The 17145-nt window shown below is 44.3% G+C and overlaps 1 protein-coding gene across 1 annotated transcript in view; it reads right to left on the bottom strand.

Annotated features, from left to right (window-relative positions):
* Window positions 1–250: 250 nt before the first annotated feature.
* Window positions 251–17145, bottom strand: part of REELD1 (reeler domain containing 1) — a 34594-nt gene continuing 17699 nt past the window's right edge. Inside the window, 8 exon segments of the mRNA XM_045880343.3 lie at window positions 251–5425; window positions 6237–6300; window positions 7027–7250; window positions 7252–7340; window positions 10349–10503; window positions 11551–11773; window positions 14742–14980; window positions 16529–16977. Coding sequence (XP_045736299.2) covers window positions 4823–5425; window positions 6237–6300; window positions 7027–7250; window positions 7252–7340; window positions 10349–10503; window positions 11551–11773; window positions 14742–14949 — 1566 coding nt within the window. The 5' untranslated portion in view covers window positions 14950–14980; window positions 16529–16977 and the 3' untranslated portion in view covers window positions 251–4822.

Here is a 17145-nt window from a genome sequence, read left to right as displayed (position 1 = left end):
CACAGGTGAGCCTTTTAGAAAGACTCTACTCGGGGCGCCTGGGTGGCTCAGTTGGTTAAGCGACTGCCTTCGGCTCAGGTCATGATCCTGGAGTCCCAGGATCGAGTCCCGCATCGGGCTCCTTGCTCAGCAAGGAGTCTGCTTCTCCCTCTGACCCTCCCCCCCTCATGCTCTCTCTCTCTCTCAAATAAATAAATAAAATCTTTAAAAAAAAAAAAAAAAAGAAAGAAAAAGAAAGACTCTACTCAGGTTTCCTCCTGCCCCAGCTCAGATTGGGAGGGTTAAGTCCATTCTCAGCTTCTCCCTGCCAAGAACTTCCTGAGTCTTGGATCTGAGACACAGGACATTCCCTGCCCTGGAGACCGTGGCCCACAGAGTTCTCACTCACCTCTAGACAGCAACCTGCATCTCCTGATGCCCATGCGCCCTAGGCCTGCCCAAGGTGCTCCATATTCAACTTCAGCCCAGACCAAGGCCTGGGGAGAGTAACACGAATCTTTAACTTTTCATTCACTCATTTAGCAAACATTTATTGATTACTTACTTTGTATGAAGAACAACTCCAGGTGCCGGGGGAATAGCAATGAGAAAAACAAAGTCTCTGCCCTTATAAAACATCCTAGTCTGGTGGAGGCAGAAAATAAACACACAAATAAATACCTAAGACGCAGGAGGTGATAAGTACCATAAATATTCTAAAGCCGGGAGGGGCATAGAGAGTGAGAAGAGATTGCAATGGCCGGGAGAGCCTCTCTGATAAGGCAACACTGGAACAAAGCTCCGAAGGCTTGTGGATGTCTGGGGGGACGGGGTTCCACAACAAGAACAGCCAGAGCAAGGGAGCTGGGAACCTAGCGGTACCGCGTTCAGGGAGCGCGCAGGACGGCGCCGCGGAGGCGGGGAGCCAGGCAGAAGGTGGGCGGGGCGGGGGCGGGGCGGGGGCGGGGCGGGGGCGGGTCTCCCTGTCAGTCAATCAGATGTTCACACTTCACTCTGAGAGCGATGGAAAGCCACTCGACAACTCAAGAGACCCTGCGGCCTAAACGGATTTATGTTTTCAAAGCAAAAAGGCACAAAGCAAACATCCGACTCCAGACCTCAGTGGTCCTGGCAGCTCCAACCCAACTGTCAAGGAACGGGGTCTCAAAATGTTCACATTTCCTTTCTGCATGTAAAGAACAGAATCACGAACGAAACTTCAGACATCCTTTTATCATAAAGGCCCTCCTGATATTCTAAACCAGAGGCGACTGTTCCTGGTTTTGCAACCCCCTAAGGCCCTCCACCTGCAGATGGAGCAAAGTTCTTCTGAAGATGCTCTCAAGTTTGATAAAACAAGGAATGCAAATTCATTTCATTTTGAGTAAAAGAAGTTCCTTGCCACACACCACTTTTAGAAGAAGGGGATAGGTTGGGGTGGAATGAAATCAAATCACAGAGACTGTCTTCCAGAAGAGCTGGGATCACTGATAAATGCCCGAAGTCCAAGAATGGGAGAGGGTATATCTGTAATTTATTCATAAATTGCCAGCCATCTCCAGACAACTTTTCAAATAAAACATGACACTTGTTTAAATATTTACTGGTTTGTTGACCCATTTTTTTTTGTCATTGTTGTTAGAGTTTTTTTTTTAAGGAAACAAACATTGTCACAACAAATTAAAACCAGACAGCCTCAACAGTGGGATAGCTCAGCCAGGCTATAGTCGAGCATTAAGTTGTGAGTTAGCAAAAGTGTTGTACCCAAGGGGAGAAATCAAGTAGAAAAATCAGAAAGAGCCTCTCAATGTATAAAGGTTGAGGCTCATCCCTACTCTCGATCTGTGGTTATTAACACAATTGATTTGTTTGAAATATAAAGAGTTTTGAAAATATAAAGACTTCTCAGCAATTGTTCTGTTCTTTTCCCTTAAATGTGTATTTAGCCCAAACCCCCTTTCAAAGAAGTGGCTGGCCAAAAAACCCATAGCTGTTCCTACAAAACAAAAAAGCTATGTTAAGATGTTGCGTTTGAGTCCTTTGCCTTTTTTTTTTTTTTTTTTTTTTTTAACTTGTAATGGCTTTGTGCTTTAGTAAATGCCTTCAGGTTAACACTTCATACTGGCTCCCCTCTGGGGCTTCTCTGAAGCCAGGCTTAGAGGACCTTCAAGTTCACAGTAACAGAGGGGTTTTATGTCTCATGACTGCAGGTCTATGGACTCCACTGCCCCTGCCAAAGAAGAGTTTCCTCGGAAAGTCTCAGCAAAACGTCTGACCCCCAGCAGGAATTGTAGCCAGTGGCCACGATGACAACTTGCGCCGGGACCACCTCCATTCGCTGGGTGGGGAAGCGGGGCCACGGGGGAGAAGGTGTCCTGAAAAGGAAATAACGTTTTCGGTGGTCACAGAGTCTAAATGGACTAGATTTAAAGATAGTGTTGCAGCTGCAAAGTGACATTAAGTAGTTTGTCATAGCTGGCTAAAGGTTGAACGTGCATTTACTCTGCCTGACAACCGAAAGAGGTAAAGAATTCTGTTTTTCTCTGATGAGGAAGCGGAGACTCAGAGGTCTGGCTGACTCTTCTGCCACACTTCGCTATTTTGCCCGGGGAGCCGGAGAAGAGGGAGCACCTGACCCTGAGATTTCCCTCACCTCCTTTGATGCCTTGTAGGGAAGGTGACTCAGGGCTCCTCCTGGAGATGAACACCCCCTCCTTCTACGCTCACAGAAGCCCCTCGGCAGGCCGGCAGTCTAACCAGAGAGGTGAGGTGGTGAATTAAAGATAGCTTCAAATCCTTTGCCACTTCTCCCATCCAAAAGCAAAATTCATTGCCCTTCCCTTTGAAGACAGAGGGCTGGCCCATGACTTCCTGTAACCACTGAAAAGTGGCAGAAGTGAAACCATGTTACTTACAAGGCTAGGCCTGAAGAGCACCCCCAGCTTCTGGTTTTGTCTGCTTGGAAAACCCCTCTGGGAATGGTGCTATAAGAAGCCATGAAGAGAAGGAACAAATTGCTGCCCACACTCATCGACAGCCCTGGGTGAGCCCCAGCCAGCAGCCAGCACCAACTGCCAGCCACGTGAGCAAGTCAGCTTGGATGTTCCAGCCCATTGGACAGCACATAGAGCAGAAGAACTGCCCAGCTGAGCCCAGGCAGCCCCAAACTGTGAAAGATGACAAACTGAGTTGGGCATAGTTTATTTCACAGACAATTGTGAAACAATTTCTTATTGCTGGCCAGAGGATGATGGCCAGAGGAGAGCTCTCCACTGGCGGGGTTCCTCATCTACATCTCGGGGAGGATATCCTTGGGGCAGGGGGGATATGTAGAAGGGATATCTCTGGCCACCGGAGGAGTAGAGTACATTCATTTATTTCCACAGTATTCCAAGAACACTTTCATGTGTGAACACAATTAGCTAGGTCTCCATGTTCCTAATGAGGCTCTTGACTGAAGCCAGGGGACAGATCTGCCTAGCCCAGAATCCAGGAGGAAACAATCTTGGAATTAGTGCCCTATGAGCTAAAAGAGGCTGGAAAAAACAGTGGGATCTCTTTCCCATATGCCCAGTTTTTTAAAAAATGCTTTTGTTGTTGAATTGAGATGTCATGAATGCCCCCCTCTCTTGGGCAAGTTACTGAACTTATTCTTCATTAAGTTATTGTGAGAGTTAAATGTGAAAATGTATGCAAAGTTCTTAGCACAGTACCTGTATGATTTAGGTGCTTGATAAATAAACACCCTTTCCAAATTTATAGTGGTTTTTCATTTCCACATTAAAATGTTTTGTGACTCTGTAACAGGTTTACCTCTGAAAAGGCAGCTAATTTCTATGTGTCATATTAGGTCAGCATATTCAAAAGCTATATTCAAACCTGTTGCCTTGGCCCTACATAACGTCTATGGGACACTTGGCTAAATCAAAGTGATCTTCATAAATCACAAGAGCAGAAAGATGGTCTTTGTCCATGATGCTGTCTTCCTTTTCTCCCTAAAAAGATGAGTAGAGGCTCTTCTTCAAACTGTGTGGTATCATCATTTTTTCCAGCCTGACCTTTGGCAAAAGGCAATATGTTTGCTGGCTGTTAGGTTACATAAGCTTCCCATCAAGTGTAAATGGATGGGAGGTCTCAGATCCATTTGCACCTGATGAAGAGGCTTGCTTACCCCACTCTGGTGTTTATGTGCCACGCACACGGTTCCCCACAGATGTGTTCAATCAAGCTCTCTAAAACTCTCCTCACTTCAGATCAATTTCTGAGGCAGATTTGCCAGGCTTCTGAGTTTCCAAGAAGACTGAATACCCTTGCACTCACCTAATCAACTGAAGCAGAGCCAGTTTGGAAGGCTAGTTTTGAAAATGAAACTTCTTCTGGGGTGGTTTGGAGAGGTAAAGTGAGGGCTGCAGTTCTGTTTCTTATAAGAGACACAGCCCCAACATTACTTTTTTTCAAAGGATAAGGCTGACATACTGAGGAGGGACAGAATTTCTATTTCTGCAGGTTCCTTAAGGCAACAGAGGAAGCTCGGTGGCCACAGGAGTCTAGTTAATGAGCAGGTTATACAATATTCATTGTGTTGAGTTTAACTCTTCAAACAGAACGCCTAATTGTGAATAGAAAAAAAAAGCAGCTAAATTACAGATGTTAAGACAACAAAGGTTGGGAAGAACTCCCTCTGTTGATAAAACTGTCCTTTCGCAGCTGCCTCAACTAACTGCTCACTGATGGGGGCCACCGCGAGTCCCTGTCCTCATCAGCTATTCTCATTAGCTCTGTTCTGGCTGAGAAACTGCAGGGTCTGCGGAGGGCTACTCGGAGGCCTAGGACGACGGTCTGCTCAGAGGACTGTTTTCTCGTTACCCACAGAGGAAGGGGTCCAGTTGTATTCTGCTTCAACCAAAACAAAACTGTTCTCCCCAATCTTCCTGACACGGACTGTCTCACCACCATCGCTCCTGGCAACAGCCTCCCCAGCAGGCTCACTGAAGGACACTTCTGTCCGCTTGTGGCAATACTGGGTGTGTAGACAGTGGAGGCAGGCAGCCAGGGCCATGCCCAAGGTGGCGGAAAGACAAAGCAGGATTCCCAGCTGGGGAGCCCTGAGCTGGATCCCTGAAGGGGCACTGGCTCCCTGTTGCCCAACCTCAGGCCTTGGGTTGGTCTTCCTGGGGTATCCCACTCCGCCCCCTCCATGTTCCTCTCAGCCCTCCTTGCGCTTTGACTGAGGTGAGAAGCTGGCAGAAGGCCTCGATGCTTCTGACTGCCCGCCAGCAGCAGGTGACCTGGAAGTGGCAGAGGTGTGGAAGACAGGGGTTGGGGTGGCTGCCCCAGCCCCATTCCCAGTGAGTGCTTCAGACGACCAGAGGTGCCGAGGATAGGTAAGATAGGCAGTGGACAGAGGAGGCCTCATCATGGTCCTATTAGAGGACTCCATTTTGTCCTAGAAAAGCAAAGGGGGGAAAAAAAGTCAAAGGACCTGGTCTTCTTCCAAGCTACCACTGAACTTTACACTTAACCTGTGCTTCTTAAAGAATCCCAGGCAGCAGCTGAAAACCCGGCCTTGTGCCTGCTCCTGCTCCTGCTCAGAGTAAAATGCCCAAGTAGATAGATATGCCCTTGTGATTGATGGGGATGAGGTGGCTAATGGAAACCCCACAAAGAGAGCATGGAGGCCAGTTACAAGAATAAACCTAAGGTCCTTTAAGAGGCTTCCAGACCAAGATTCATGATTATCATCTCCAAGGGCAGAGAGCTTTGGGTGTCTTTTTATGCTAGGGCCCATGCAAGAGGGCATTTAATCTCACTGTAGGTTCCAATAAATTTGAGTAAGAATATTATACCATGTTTTACTTTGTGTTCCTATTAAGACTTCAAAGGAATTGTAAATCAGTGGGCATGTATATTTTATATTGCCCATTGATCTAAGCTCTGGAACCATACATGGTGTTTTGAGGCCAATGTTATAAAGAGGGGTAGAGAGGTGAGGAGACAGGAATTATTGACTGAGGCTAAGTGGGAAAACAAATCACTAAAACTATCAATTTCTACAATTGTCAATAACTTCAGAGACACTGTGTATAACAGAAAGGCTGGTATTGATTGCTAAAAAGATGCTGTGTGTATATTATACCCTTGCCTCCTGCTCTCAAATTTTGGTTACTAGTCTAATAGCTCCGCTTCCCCAGCCTGGAACTTCCCACATTGGGATCAAAATACCAACCCCATCACCCACGTACAACCAGGGTTCTTACCTGTTCATGCCTATCTGAGGATAGGCAAGTTTCCAATGAATCAAAGTTTGGATCATCCTGAGTCCTAAAGAGAAGGATAGAAGGGCGAAGAGAAGACTAAGTATACAGATCAAAAAGCAACATTTCCTACCATTGCTGTGTATACTGACAAAAGCAGATTTCCTTGGAAAGGAGTTTGGGGTTTGGAGTTAGGAGCTGAAGGGAAAAGGGAGAGAGGGTGGGGAAGAGGCAAGTGAGGATAGCAACAAAGCCTCACTGAATGCTTTTATTTATTTTATATAAAATATGTATTTATATATTATAAACTTACACATCTCTTCTATAAAACATTTTTTTTTTAAGATTTTTATTTATTTGACAGAGAGACACAGCGAGAGAGGGAACACAAGCAGGGGGAGTAGGAGAGGGAGAAGCAGGCTCTCCGCTGAGCAGAGAGCCCGATGCGGGGCTTGATCTCAGGACCCTGAGATCGCGACCTAAGCCGAAGGCAGATGCTTAATGACTGAGCCACCCAGGCGCCCCTCTATAAAACATATATTTATATCTGATTTTATTTATATCAGCATATCAGAGATCTCACCCTATCCAAGAAAGTACAGTTTCCCCAGGTGATTTTCATACCCAGCCCTTTTGGCCAGTAGCCCTTCTACAATCAGGGTTTCTTGTGCACTTAAGAATAAATATGGTGAGATCATTTGCTGTTAGATGCCAAGAAGTTTAGATTCCCTCAGCACCCCAGGGTTTGGCTTATCCCACCACCATACTGAATGGTCTACCCCTGACCCATTACCTGAGGTGGGTTCTAGGGCTGGAAGCAATGCCCTCTGGGAAGAATCTCCTGAGAGCCATGAATCTCTCCAGCCCACGGATATCCAGGGATGGTTCTAGGATTGGGTTGCTGTCCCCTCTGAGTTGCTGGCCATTGCTGACCGCAGTAGCCATGTGTGAAGATGATTGGAACAGAGTCTCTGCATCCGCAGAAAACTCTGTCACCCAAAAACTTGCAGGAAAAGGAATCTAAGCTGTTCTCCTCTGCAGCTCCAGTTGGGGCAACAGCAAAGATGTTCGCACGCTGCTGGGGAAGAGCGCTGGGGGGACTGGGAGCTAAACGGAGATCCAAAGACACCACAAAAGAGAGTGAGAGCATTTTCCTTGTATTGATTAGCACAAACAACTATGGTAATGGGGTAAATATTAGAGACTTTAACGTGCCTTTAGGACAAACCATTAAGTTTGGGTTACTCAAAAGTATCAACAAAAAGATGATCTGCCCAGTAAGATAAGCCCCTGACCAAGTGGAAAAGGACTCGATTTCTAACACCTTTGTAAATAGTAAGTCTCTGACCCTCTGGACTTGTGCATTCTTAACAGTCACCACTCAGGGGAGTTTAGAAATCCCTGTGACCACTATGTTTTTTTTCTTACCTCTGCCAAAAACTGCTTCTAGCTAGAAAAACAAAACAAAACAAAATGAAATCAGAATCCCACAAATCAAAGATTTTTGAAAGTCCTAGATCTTTCCTGCCATATTATTAACAGTAAAAGTCTCCCTGGTGATGATAATGACTTGAGCCTCTGCCATGGGCAGAGTCAAGATCACTGCCCTCCACTGCCCTCCACCATCTCATTTTCCATCCGTGACTGGCCAACATGACAGCCCAGAACTTTAGAAATAGAAATTAGAAACAGTGCAGCAAATAAGCAAGCACCAGTTTTGGAGTCAGATGACTGTTTGGGTTCAACTCTCCATTCAGCTAACTCTACAGTCCTCCCAGAGCATCAGTTTCTTCTTTTCCAAAATGGGACCAATAATGGTTCCTACAGCCTAGAGCTGCTGAAGGGTGAAATAAAATCACTGATGTAGAAGCACAGAGCACAGTGGCTGGCACAGGTGAACATGCAATGAGGGTTTACCATGATAACTTTAGGATGACAATGATGGTGTTTGCAAAGAAACACATTAGTGGAGGTTTCTCTGACCAGGGCTCTAACTGGGTTGGAATGCATTTCTTTTTCTTTTAGTGCCACTCTTCTCCAAAGCCTTTGTCACTCAGAAACATTGAGATTGAAGTGAAAAACAAAGAAGCCTAACGTACACACAGAATGTGGCAAAAGCTCGACAGTCTTAAACTCCCGCCCGAACTCAAAATGCATTCGGACATTCCCCACAGGCTCGTTGTATGATGGGCATTTCTGTGAATGCTGGGGATGCAGAAGGGCTGCGTAGTGGCCGTTTGTTGTTCCTGAACTCAAAATATAGAAGGAGAGACTCTTAGATGCCCAACCTTACAGATGACAGTGTGATGAGAGCTTTAAATCCAGAACTGAGAAGGCAATTACATTTGCCTCCCAAGAAGCATGGGGGAAAGTCTCACAAAGGAGATATTGGAACCACCCCTTGAAAGATAAATAGATCATCAGGAGGAACAGCCCACTTTGAGGAAGTGTCAGAAGGCAAAACATGGAGATCATGCCTAATGGGGTTGCACAGACCCCAACGTGTCTATTGGGAAATAAGTTTGAGAAGTACAATATACTATCTGCCTAATGTGAAAATTCATAATTCATAATTTGCCCACTGCAGTCTTCTTACGCTTAAGAAATCTATTTCACTTTGCTAGATGACATCCTGTCCTCCCCTCCCTCCCCCACCCCCCCATCACACTGCATATGTACACACACACTCCCTTTTTGTTTGAGAAACCCTGGGGTTTGTGCAGAGGAATGGGCAGGAAAACAGGCTGGGCCAGGAGGGCAGGAATGCGTACAGCAGCGTCATGAGGAGTTTACCCAGGAGCTGCCCAGACGAGAGTCTGTCACCCCGTGGGGGACAAGGTTCCCAGCAGGGTCCCAAGACAGACTGCAGGGACAACATGATGTCACTTCCTGACACCCCACTTTTAGTCATATTCATATTAAAACAAACATGCTTGGGATTAAAATGCAGCATTTGCATGATTAAGAAAATAAAACATGAGACTTGAAACACCATGGGTTTGCAGGGTCTTCTCCAGGCCACACTGTCAGACCCTGAGGTCTTGACTCTGCTTTTAGGAGTATCTTGGTGGGAAGGTTGGGGGAGTGGTGCTGGGCAGTGGGCAGAAGACAGTTCAGGGCATGGGCAGAGTAGGGAGAGTGGCCCAGGGTAAGCTCTGTGCCTGGGTCTGCTAGACTGAGCCAAGTCGGGCATTAGCACGTTGGCCAAGAGCAAAGCACAGAGTCAAGGAAAGTGGAATTGAAAGGATTAAAGATGGGAGCTTCTGTGCAGGTGGCCTCTATGAGTGCATTTGTTCAGAGCACTTAACTAGAGATCAATAATGGAAATGAGTTCCATATCCCCAGGAATTTTCAGGTGACCACTGTATTCTGTAGCTGTATTCTCACTGTGTTCTCTTATGTTTTGTTGCAGAAGTTCACGGACCAAAGGAGTCTCAGGTTATGTAGTGAACCAGGAAAAGCTCCATTGCCATCAAAACCGCCTCTCATTCCTGATTTCTTTCTCCAACCCAGGCTGCAAAGAGCCATCTACCTACCATGGAAAGTAACAATGAAAGCTGGACGAGTTTTTATATACAAAGAAGAAAAGATCATCTCTTTCTTGTGCTCCGTGTGGAGCTCCAGGGGTCTGAAGAACCCTGCTGAGGCGTTGTGATGATTGGTAAGTGTGGGAGGGGGGGGGTTGCTTTTGTTTGGATTTGTGACAGAATCCAACTCTCCACCACAGGGCCCCCCCCATAATTTGTGAGGTTGAAGCAGACAAACAGCAATGGCAAGCATCCCCTCCTGCCCTTGGCCGTGAGCTGCTGCAGCTGGCCAAAGTAGGTGTTTAGTGCTTGTGTTGCAGGAACTAGAACTGGCTTCTAAGGGAACTTCTAAGGGAAAATAACATTTTTCCCAGTGTAAGTATTCAGAAGGCAGTTATAAAAATGTGATTAATTTAGGGGCTCCTGGGTGGCTCAGTTGGCTAGGCGCCCGCCTTCGGCTCAGGTCATGATCCTGGGGTCCTGGTATCGAGTCCTGCATGGGGCTCCCTGCTCCGCGGGAAGCCTGCTTCTCCCTCTCCCTCCCATAATAATGCCAACCAGGCTCTTGAGTCCCACAGCAAGCTGTACCTGGGGTGGTTCCCTCCTGCCTCCAGCCAGAGGTTGGCATCGGTGAGCCGGGCTGCTCGCCGCCATCAACATGGGCTCTGCGGTGTGTCTGTTGAGACACAACAGATGATTCGATCCTCTCCCAGTAAATGAAATATGACTGGACAACTGACAAACTGTGGAAAAAGAAAGCAAAATGATGCGAGGGTTTGGTTTCCCTTAAATAACACCTGAAGAAAAACAAAAGTCTACATGAACAGAAAGCTGAAGAGATGATCATATTGCCCTTGGGGTGACTCCACTCTCCTCAGAAACCAAAACTCAACCGTGGCAAATAATTAAAACAGGGAAGGATATGTCTAAATTCCCCTCCTAAATAAATACAGTCATTAGAAAACCTCATTTTGATTAAAAGGTATCTTCTTGAACTCTTCAGTCTCAAAAGGTTCCATCTTCAACTTTATTATTAGCCATTGCTGGTATATTGTTAATTGAATTACTCTGTTAATTGAAAATTTCATAATTCTGTTGTACAATTGTACAGCTCTGTTGTAATTGTAGATTCCATTGAAAATTAGAGATAAATTGTTGGTACTCTAACTGGTATTTTGAGTACTTAATGGCTTTCTTTAGTAAAAATCCCTTTCACAAACATTATCTCATTTATCCTCCCCCAATTTCACTGAGGTAGGGATTATCAGCTAGAATCATTTTTCCTAGTTTAAATATTCAGAAGGCAGTTATAAAAATGTGATTAATTTAGGGGTTCCTGGGTGGCTCAGTTGGTTAAGTCATCGGCCCTCTGATAGACCACAAGCCAAGGCAAAGAGACCTCAGGGGCTCTCGCTGGGCCCAAGAAAGTGTCTACTTTTCTGTCTGCCTCAGCCTCTGTCTTTCTCAGTTTTCCCTACTCTCCCATGGTCCTTCTTTTTCCTCTGGTCAGAATTTCCTGGAGAGGTTGGTCAAGATGCATCTGTGCCCAGAGAGGAGGGGAAATCATGTACCCCTGAACTGTGGATAATGACAAAGAGGGGACTGGGGGCAACTTCTTTTTTGGTTACCCTCTTTATAGACTGTCTAGTTGGGGCAGTCCTTGTGACTCTGTCTTTGTCATGAGGTGGCTGGAGGTAGGGGCTGAAGCATGCAGGAAGGGGGTGGAGAAGCTCCTTCTCTTCAGAGTGTAAGGCTCCATTACCAGGAAGCAGCACTGCCCTGGCTCTTACAGGAATGTGAGGTTCCCCCCAGGTTGAGCAGGGGCCTTCCACTCAAAGGACAGGTTTCTCTTCCGGGACTTGTCAGAGTGCGTGACTGTGTCAGCCTCTTGAAAACAAGCCATTGCTTTGGAATGAGGAGGAATGAAAACAAAAGTGCCAGCTATTTGATGATCAGACACTCTTCGAGGCTGAAGTAGAAATCTCATGAAATATCGAATGCTCCTCATGGTCACTGCAACAGAAAACATCCATTCGAGGTGAGCCCTCTTGATGTGGTTCCATTTGGTGATTTTATACGGGTATTTTCAAAACTAAAAGCCTAGACAAGCACCCAGAAAGTAAAAAATTAATTAGGGGAAAAAAATAGTTGAAGTGCTATTTCACACCCAAAGTAAATTCCATTTAGATCAAAGTCATGTCAAAATGAAATACAAAAAAAAAACACTAGGAAAAACATGGTTTTTAAAAAATATGGTAGTTCAGAATGCCTTTCTAAGAAAAACCCAATTGCCTAAAGGAAAGGATGATTTAAAAATATTGTGAATATAGAAGAAATCCAAAGACAAATTATAAACCGAGAAAAATATTTGTAAAGATACAAAACAGACAAATACACAAAGAGTAATGGTGAAACAATAAAAAAGTGACCAACCCCAAATTATCAAAGGACACAAACAGAAAATAAAATAAGGTCAATCATGATTTATTAAGGAAGGCACTTGTGATTAGCACTGAGTGCTATATGTAAGTGATGAATCACTAAATTCTACACCTGAAACCGATTTAACCATATGTTAACTAACTAGAGTTTAAATAAAAACTTGAAATAAAAAAATCATGATTTAAAAAACAAGTATGAGACAGTATACCTATCACATTAACAAATTTTAAAATGTGAAATTATAACCAGTATTGATAGCCCTGTGGAAAAACTAGGATACTCATTCACTAGTGCTAGAACTATAAGCCATGCAACTCTTTGAGGGGGTAACCTAATAATATTTTCTATATTTAAAATGCAGTTACTTCTAATACATGCTACAACATGGAAGGACCTAGAAAACATTACAGTAAGTGAAATTAGCTGAATATAAAATGACATATTGCACAATTCCACTTACATGAGATACCTAGAGCAGGTAAGTTATCATAAAGACAGAAAGATTATAGAGATTACCAGGGTCTGGGAGGAGAGAGGGATGGAGATTATTATTTAATGGGTACAGAGCTTCTGCTTGAGATAAAGAAAAAGTTCTGGAAATGGATAATGGTGATGGGGTACAACATTGTGAATGAACTTAATGTCACTGAATTGTCAATTAGAATGGCAAATTTTATGTTATATATATATACATATATATATATACATACATATATATATATATATATTTTTTTTTTTTTAATACACACCAAAAAAGCCCAGAAATGCAGTTTCCCTTTGATCTAGCAATTTCACTTGCAGGAATTTTTCTTACAGACATAAATAATGTGGCAAACTCATTTGTAATTAAATGAGTAGCTAAAACCAGGGTCATAACTTTATAGGCTTGCTAAATGCAGCTTAGTGTCTATGATCATTTTATTTTCCATGCATTTGAACTTTCATTAATAAACATTTGTACAAGTATTTAGTTATTATTTCAAACTGGGCATTGTGCTAGGCATTGAGCATACATCCATGAACAGGATAACATGGTCCTTACCTTCAAGGAGCTCACAAATTAGTGATATCCCAGAAAAGAAAAGAAAACTGTGTAATCCCAGCACAATAAAGTAGTAACTGACCCTCATTGAATCCAGGAAGGGCTCCCTCCAGCTCTTTATTATGTATGTTGTCTTAGTTCCAGTCACAATCCAATTATGCTTCCTTCAGGTTTTTTATTAGAATTCGGGTGTCACAATATTTTGGGTCATTTTTACAGCTTTTTCTCCCAAATACAGTGCTTTGATTCTCACCATTTTCATTCCCTTAACCACAGAACACGGGGGTGCTGACATATTGATCCTGTCGTGCCGGGGTGCCTGGGTGCCTACTGTGGCGGTTGGAGCCCCCAGAGAAGTTGCCTCCAGCTTTGGGGAGCTCCTTGCATCTGCCCCAGCATGCTCTACACATATTATCATTTCCTCGCTGTATCGTGATGTGACAAAATTTGGGAAGCTCTGTTGGAATAGCCTGAACTTCAGTTTGGGGAGTATATTGCTGTGGGGGCCAATACATACCCACATAGCTTTTCCCCACACTTAACAACAGAACAAAATGATTGGGGAAAGCGATACTTACAGAGTAAATTTTATTTGAACTTATCACCTCTAACTGCCATCAAAAGAATTTAGCAAAGTCCAAAGGGGGTCGAGCCAATACCGCTGATGTGGTTGAGTTCATGCATGGCTGCACAGACGCTTTTCGGTCTGTGCTCAGCTACCACCCTCGGTACCTGGAGATTTCTTCTCGCTTTTTCTGCTGGGAGCTTGGTCCAAGGTAAGGTAAGCAGGCAGGACTCTAAAATGTGTGTGTGTGTGTGTGTGTGTGTGTGTGTGTGTGTGTGTGGTGGGGATGCTCCCCTCCACCCCTAAATGCCCCAGCCCCTCCATCCTCCTGAGAGATGATTCAGAGGCATGTTTCACATGGTTTCTCAGAGGATCCCCACTGGAATTGAGCCCCAGTTGCCCACAGCAGTGACCTGCCCAATCTCACCCTTCTTATTGGTGTCTCTCTCTTCCCTGTCTCCCTTTCTTCGTCTGTACTTCCTGGAATCATCTCCCAAATAAACTACCTGCCCTCAAGTTCTCTCTCTGCTCTTCCAGGCACCCAAACTAAAATAGCAGGAAATACTCTTCACTCTGCAAATAACTTCAGTTTTAAATAATGAGAAACAAAAGCCTAGTTCATACACACACACACACACACACACACACAATACATGAAGTTTGTTCAGGATAATTATATTTATATCTTATAAGAAGGACAGATCATTTTTTATAATAATGCTATTTGTGCCTTCTTGTAAAAATGAATATCAATATACAGATTAGTTATGTGGTTCTCGTGATACAAATATTTCATGCTTATCTTGGGCTAAATAACTGCTTCTTAGGATTAAGTCGAACTTTAATGGAGAAAACTCCTGCTTGGGACAAACACAGCTTGGAATTTGTCAGGAGGGCCCAGGGGGGTCTTTCAAAGCCTCTCCCATACATACCTGGAACTGTGTCACCCGGTGAGTAGGAAGACCTGCCGGTGTGAATGGTGATGTGGTCGGTCTGTGGGTCCTGAGGCTGGGCTTGAATGTGCTTGGGCTGCATATCCTCACAGGCCCCTGAGCCAGCACCATGGGAAAAGGCAGCTGAGCAGGAAGCCAGGCAGAGGGCCACACAAGACCAGCCTCCGAGGGCGGCCGAGACCCACATCCTGCCCTTTTCAACAGCTTCAATCCAGATGCTGTTTAAGAAAACGATATGACGTCCTTTTGAACGTGACTGATCTGAATATACAATGCCTTTAAACCTGAGATACTGCTATGCTGCCTCCCCAGATTGCAAGGGCTCAAGGTCAAGATCAAAAAGATGTTCCAGACTGTAGGAAGTATTTCAATTTCTAAACACTTTAAAAACAAAACAAAAAACCTCTCATCTTATAATTCTCTCATTAAGACCAGACTGCTTCTTTTTAGAGAGGATTTAATTAAGTCAAAGAAATAAGACCAGAAAATATTTGTATCCTGATGTGACTCTTTACAAGCTGTCTGATATCCAAGGGCTGTGTGAGCGATAATACATTATTGGTGAAGTGAGACACCCAGTATTCCAGTATGGGCAGGCAGCAAGGCATATGGTGGCTTGGCTTAATGTTTTATTGCTACAATTGCAAAGTAGAGAGTTGAATGATACAAAATTTCTGCCAACTATGAATTAATGACTTAGAGGCAATTGTTAAATTTGCAACACTTTGGTATTTTCTTGTCCTTCCTCTTACTGACTTGTTTAGTTACTTCACTACTTTTTCACAGAGAAGATGAGCAGAGAAAGTTACACCCAAGCCCATCCACTGTGCACCTTGTTAAATTTACTGGGGGGGGGGGGGGCTCAGGGATAGAATAAAATGATTGGATAAAATAACATTTAGAGACTAAGTTTCACTTTTGTTTGCTAGCTTTAATGTCATGGACAGAAAGAATGAGAAGTTGACTGTGTAAAAGAAGTTCTCAGAGGAGAATAATGTGAGAGACAGCAAATATGACAGGTGAAAGCCCTCTGAATAAACATTTAGGACTGTTAGGCATTTTTAAAAAGGAGTTGTTCCTTTTCATATTTTTACATACGTGGAATTTTCAAAAGTTCATCTAATATGTTGATCTAAGGAGCAATGCAAGGCAACAACAACCCTCCTCTCTAATAAGCTAGTTTTAAAATGTAAAAATAAAATACTTTGAATGTAGTGAAAACAGCTATAAAAGCAGTGGCTAAGGAGATAATCCATACAACCAAATAATCCAATGTCATCTACCCCCATCCTGTCTTCACCCATCACCACCCCGCCTCTTACACTGACCAGATACAAGGAGACAGGACGGTGACTTATAACTCCAATCTTTTGGACCTAAGAGTCCTTCAGACAATAACTCTCTGCTGGTTTGCTTTCCATGAGGCAAAAAAAAAAGTAAAAAACCTCTCCCCACAAGGGACCATTCCTACAGTTTCCCAGGGACATTCAGAGGTAATGAACAATGAACTGTAAAAACACATTCTAAGTTGAGGGGACCCAGGGCTTTTCCATTTTCTCCCAGAAGGACCACAAGGAAATGTCCTTGGAGGCTTTGTTGATGGCAGAAGTTGGTCTCCTCTCCTCAAATCAGATCAAACACAGACACATACAGGGGGGAGGGGTAAGAGCCACACCCCACAAATCCCACCCTCCCCTCCTTAAATCTTGAGGTTTCTGCTTTCCCACCAGCCCTAGTCTACCAGAACCAGGAAAACATCCACTTACCTTCAGGCTTGATGGACTGGCTTCCCCCCTCAGAGTTGCAGAGACACATCCTTTAAACAAGTCTTTTGTTGTCTCTTCTGTTTCTCTTCTAATGGGCAGGATAGCAGCTGTTACTGCTAATCCTCAGCACCCACAGGAGCCGTACCTCAAAGTCCAGATCCAGCCTTAATCGCATTGGCTTTCTCTAGGACCGCATGCTCATACTTGCACATGGTTTCCACACCAACGCTGTTTAAGCCTGTGTGAAGAACTAGAGAGAACTGGAACTGGTTTTGCCCATGACTGGCTTTGGAATCCTTCACAAGAGCCAGATGCCTTCATCTTGGTTTCCCTCCCAAGGGGAGAATGACTGAATCAAACAAATCTCAGTGTTCTCTGCTTCTTGAGTCAGTGGGACCTGAAGAAGTCATCCCTGGCTACATGGTGTATGATTCTATTAATATAACATTCTGAAAAAGACAAAAGTATATGAATAGAAACAGGTCAGTGGTTGCCAGAGGCTGGGGTTGTGGGAAGGAGGGACTTCAAAGGGCAGCACGAGGGAATTTGGGGGTGATGCGACGCTTCTGGATCTGTACATTCTTGTTAAGACTCAGACTGCACATCGAAACCATACA

This window comes from Mirounga angustirostris, unplaced genomic scaffold (assembly GCF_029215605.1).
Source record: "Mirounga angustirostris isolate CCGP_5_RB_7025 unplaced genomic scaffold, mMirAng1.0.hap1 SCAF_2, whole genome shotgun sequence".
Taxonomy (NCBI): Eukaryota; Metazoa; Chordata; class Mammalia; order Carnivora; family Phocidae; genus Mirounga; species Mirounga angustirostris.
This window is presented reverse-complemented; position numbering and strand designations above follow the sequence as displayed.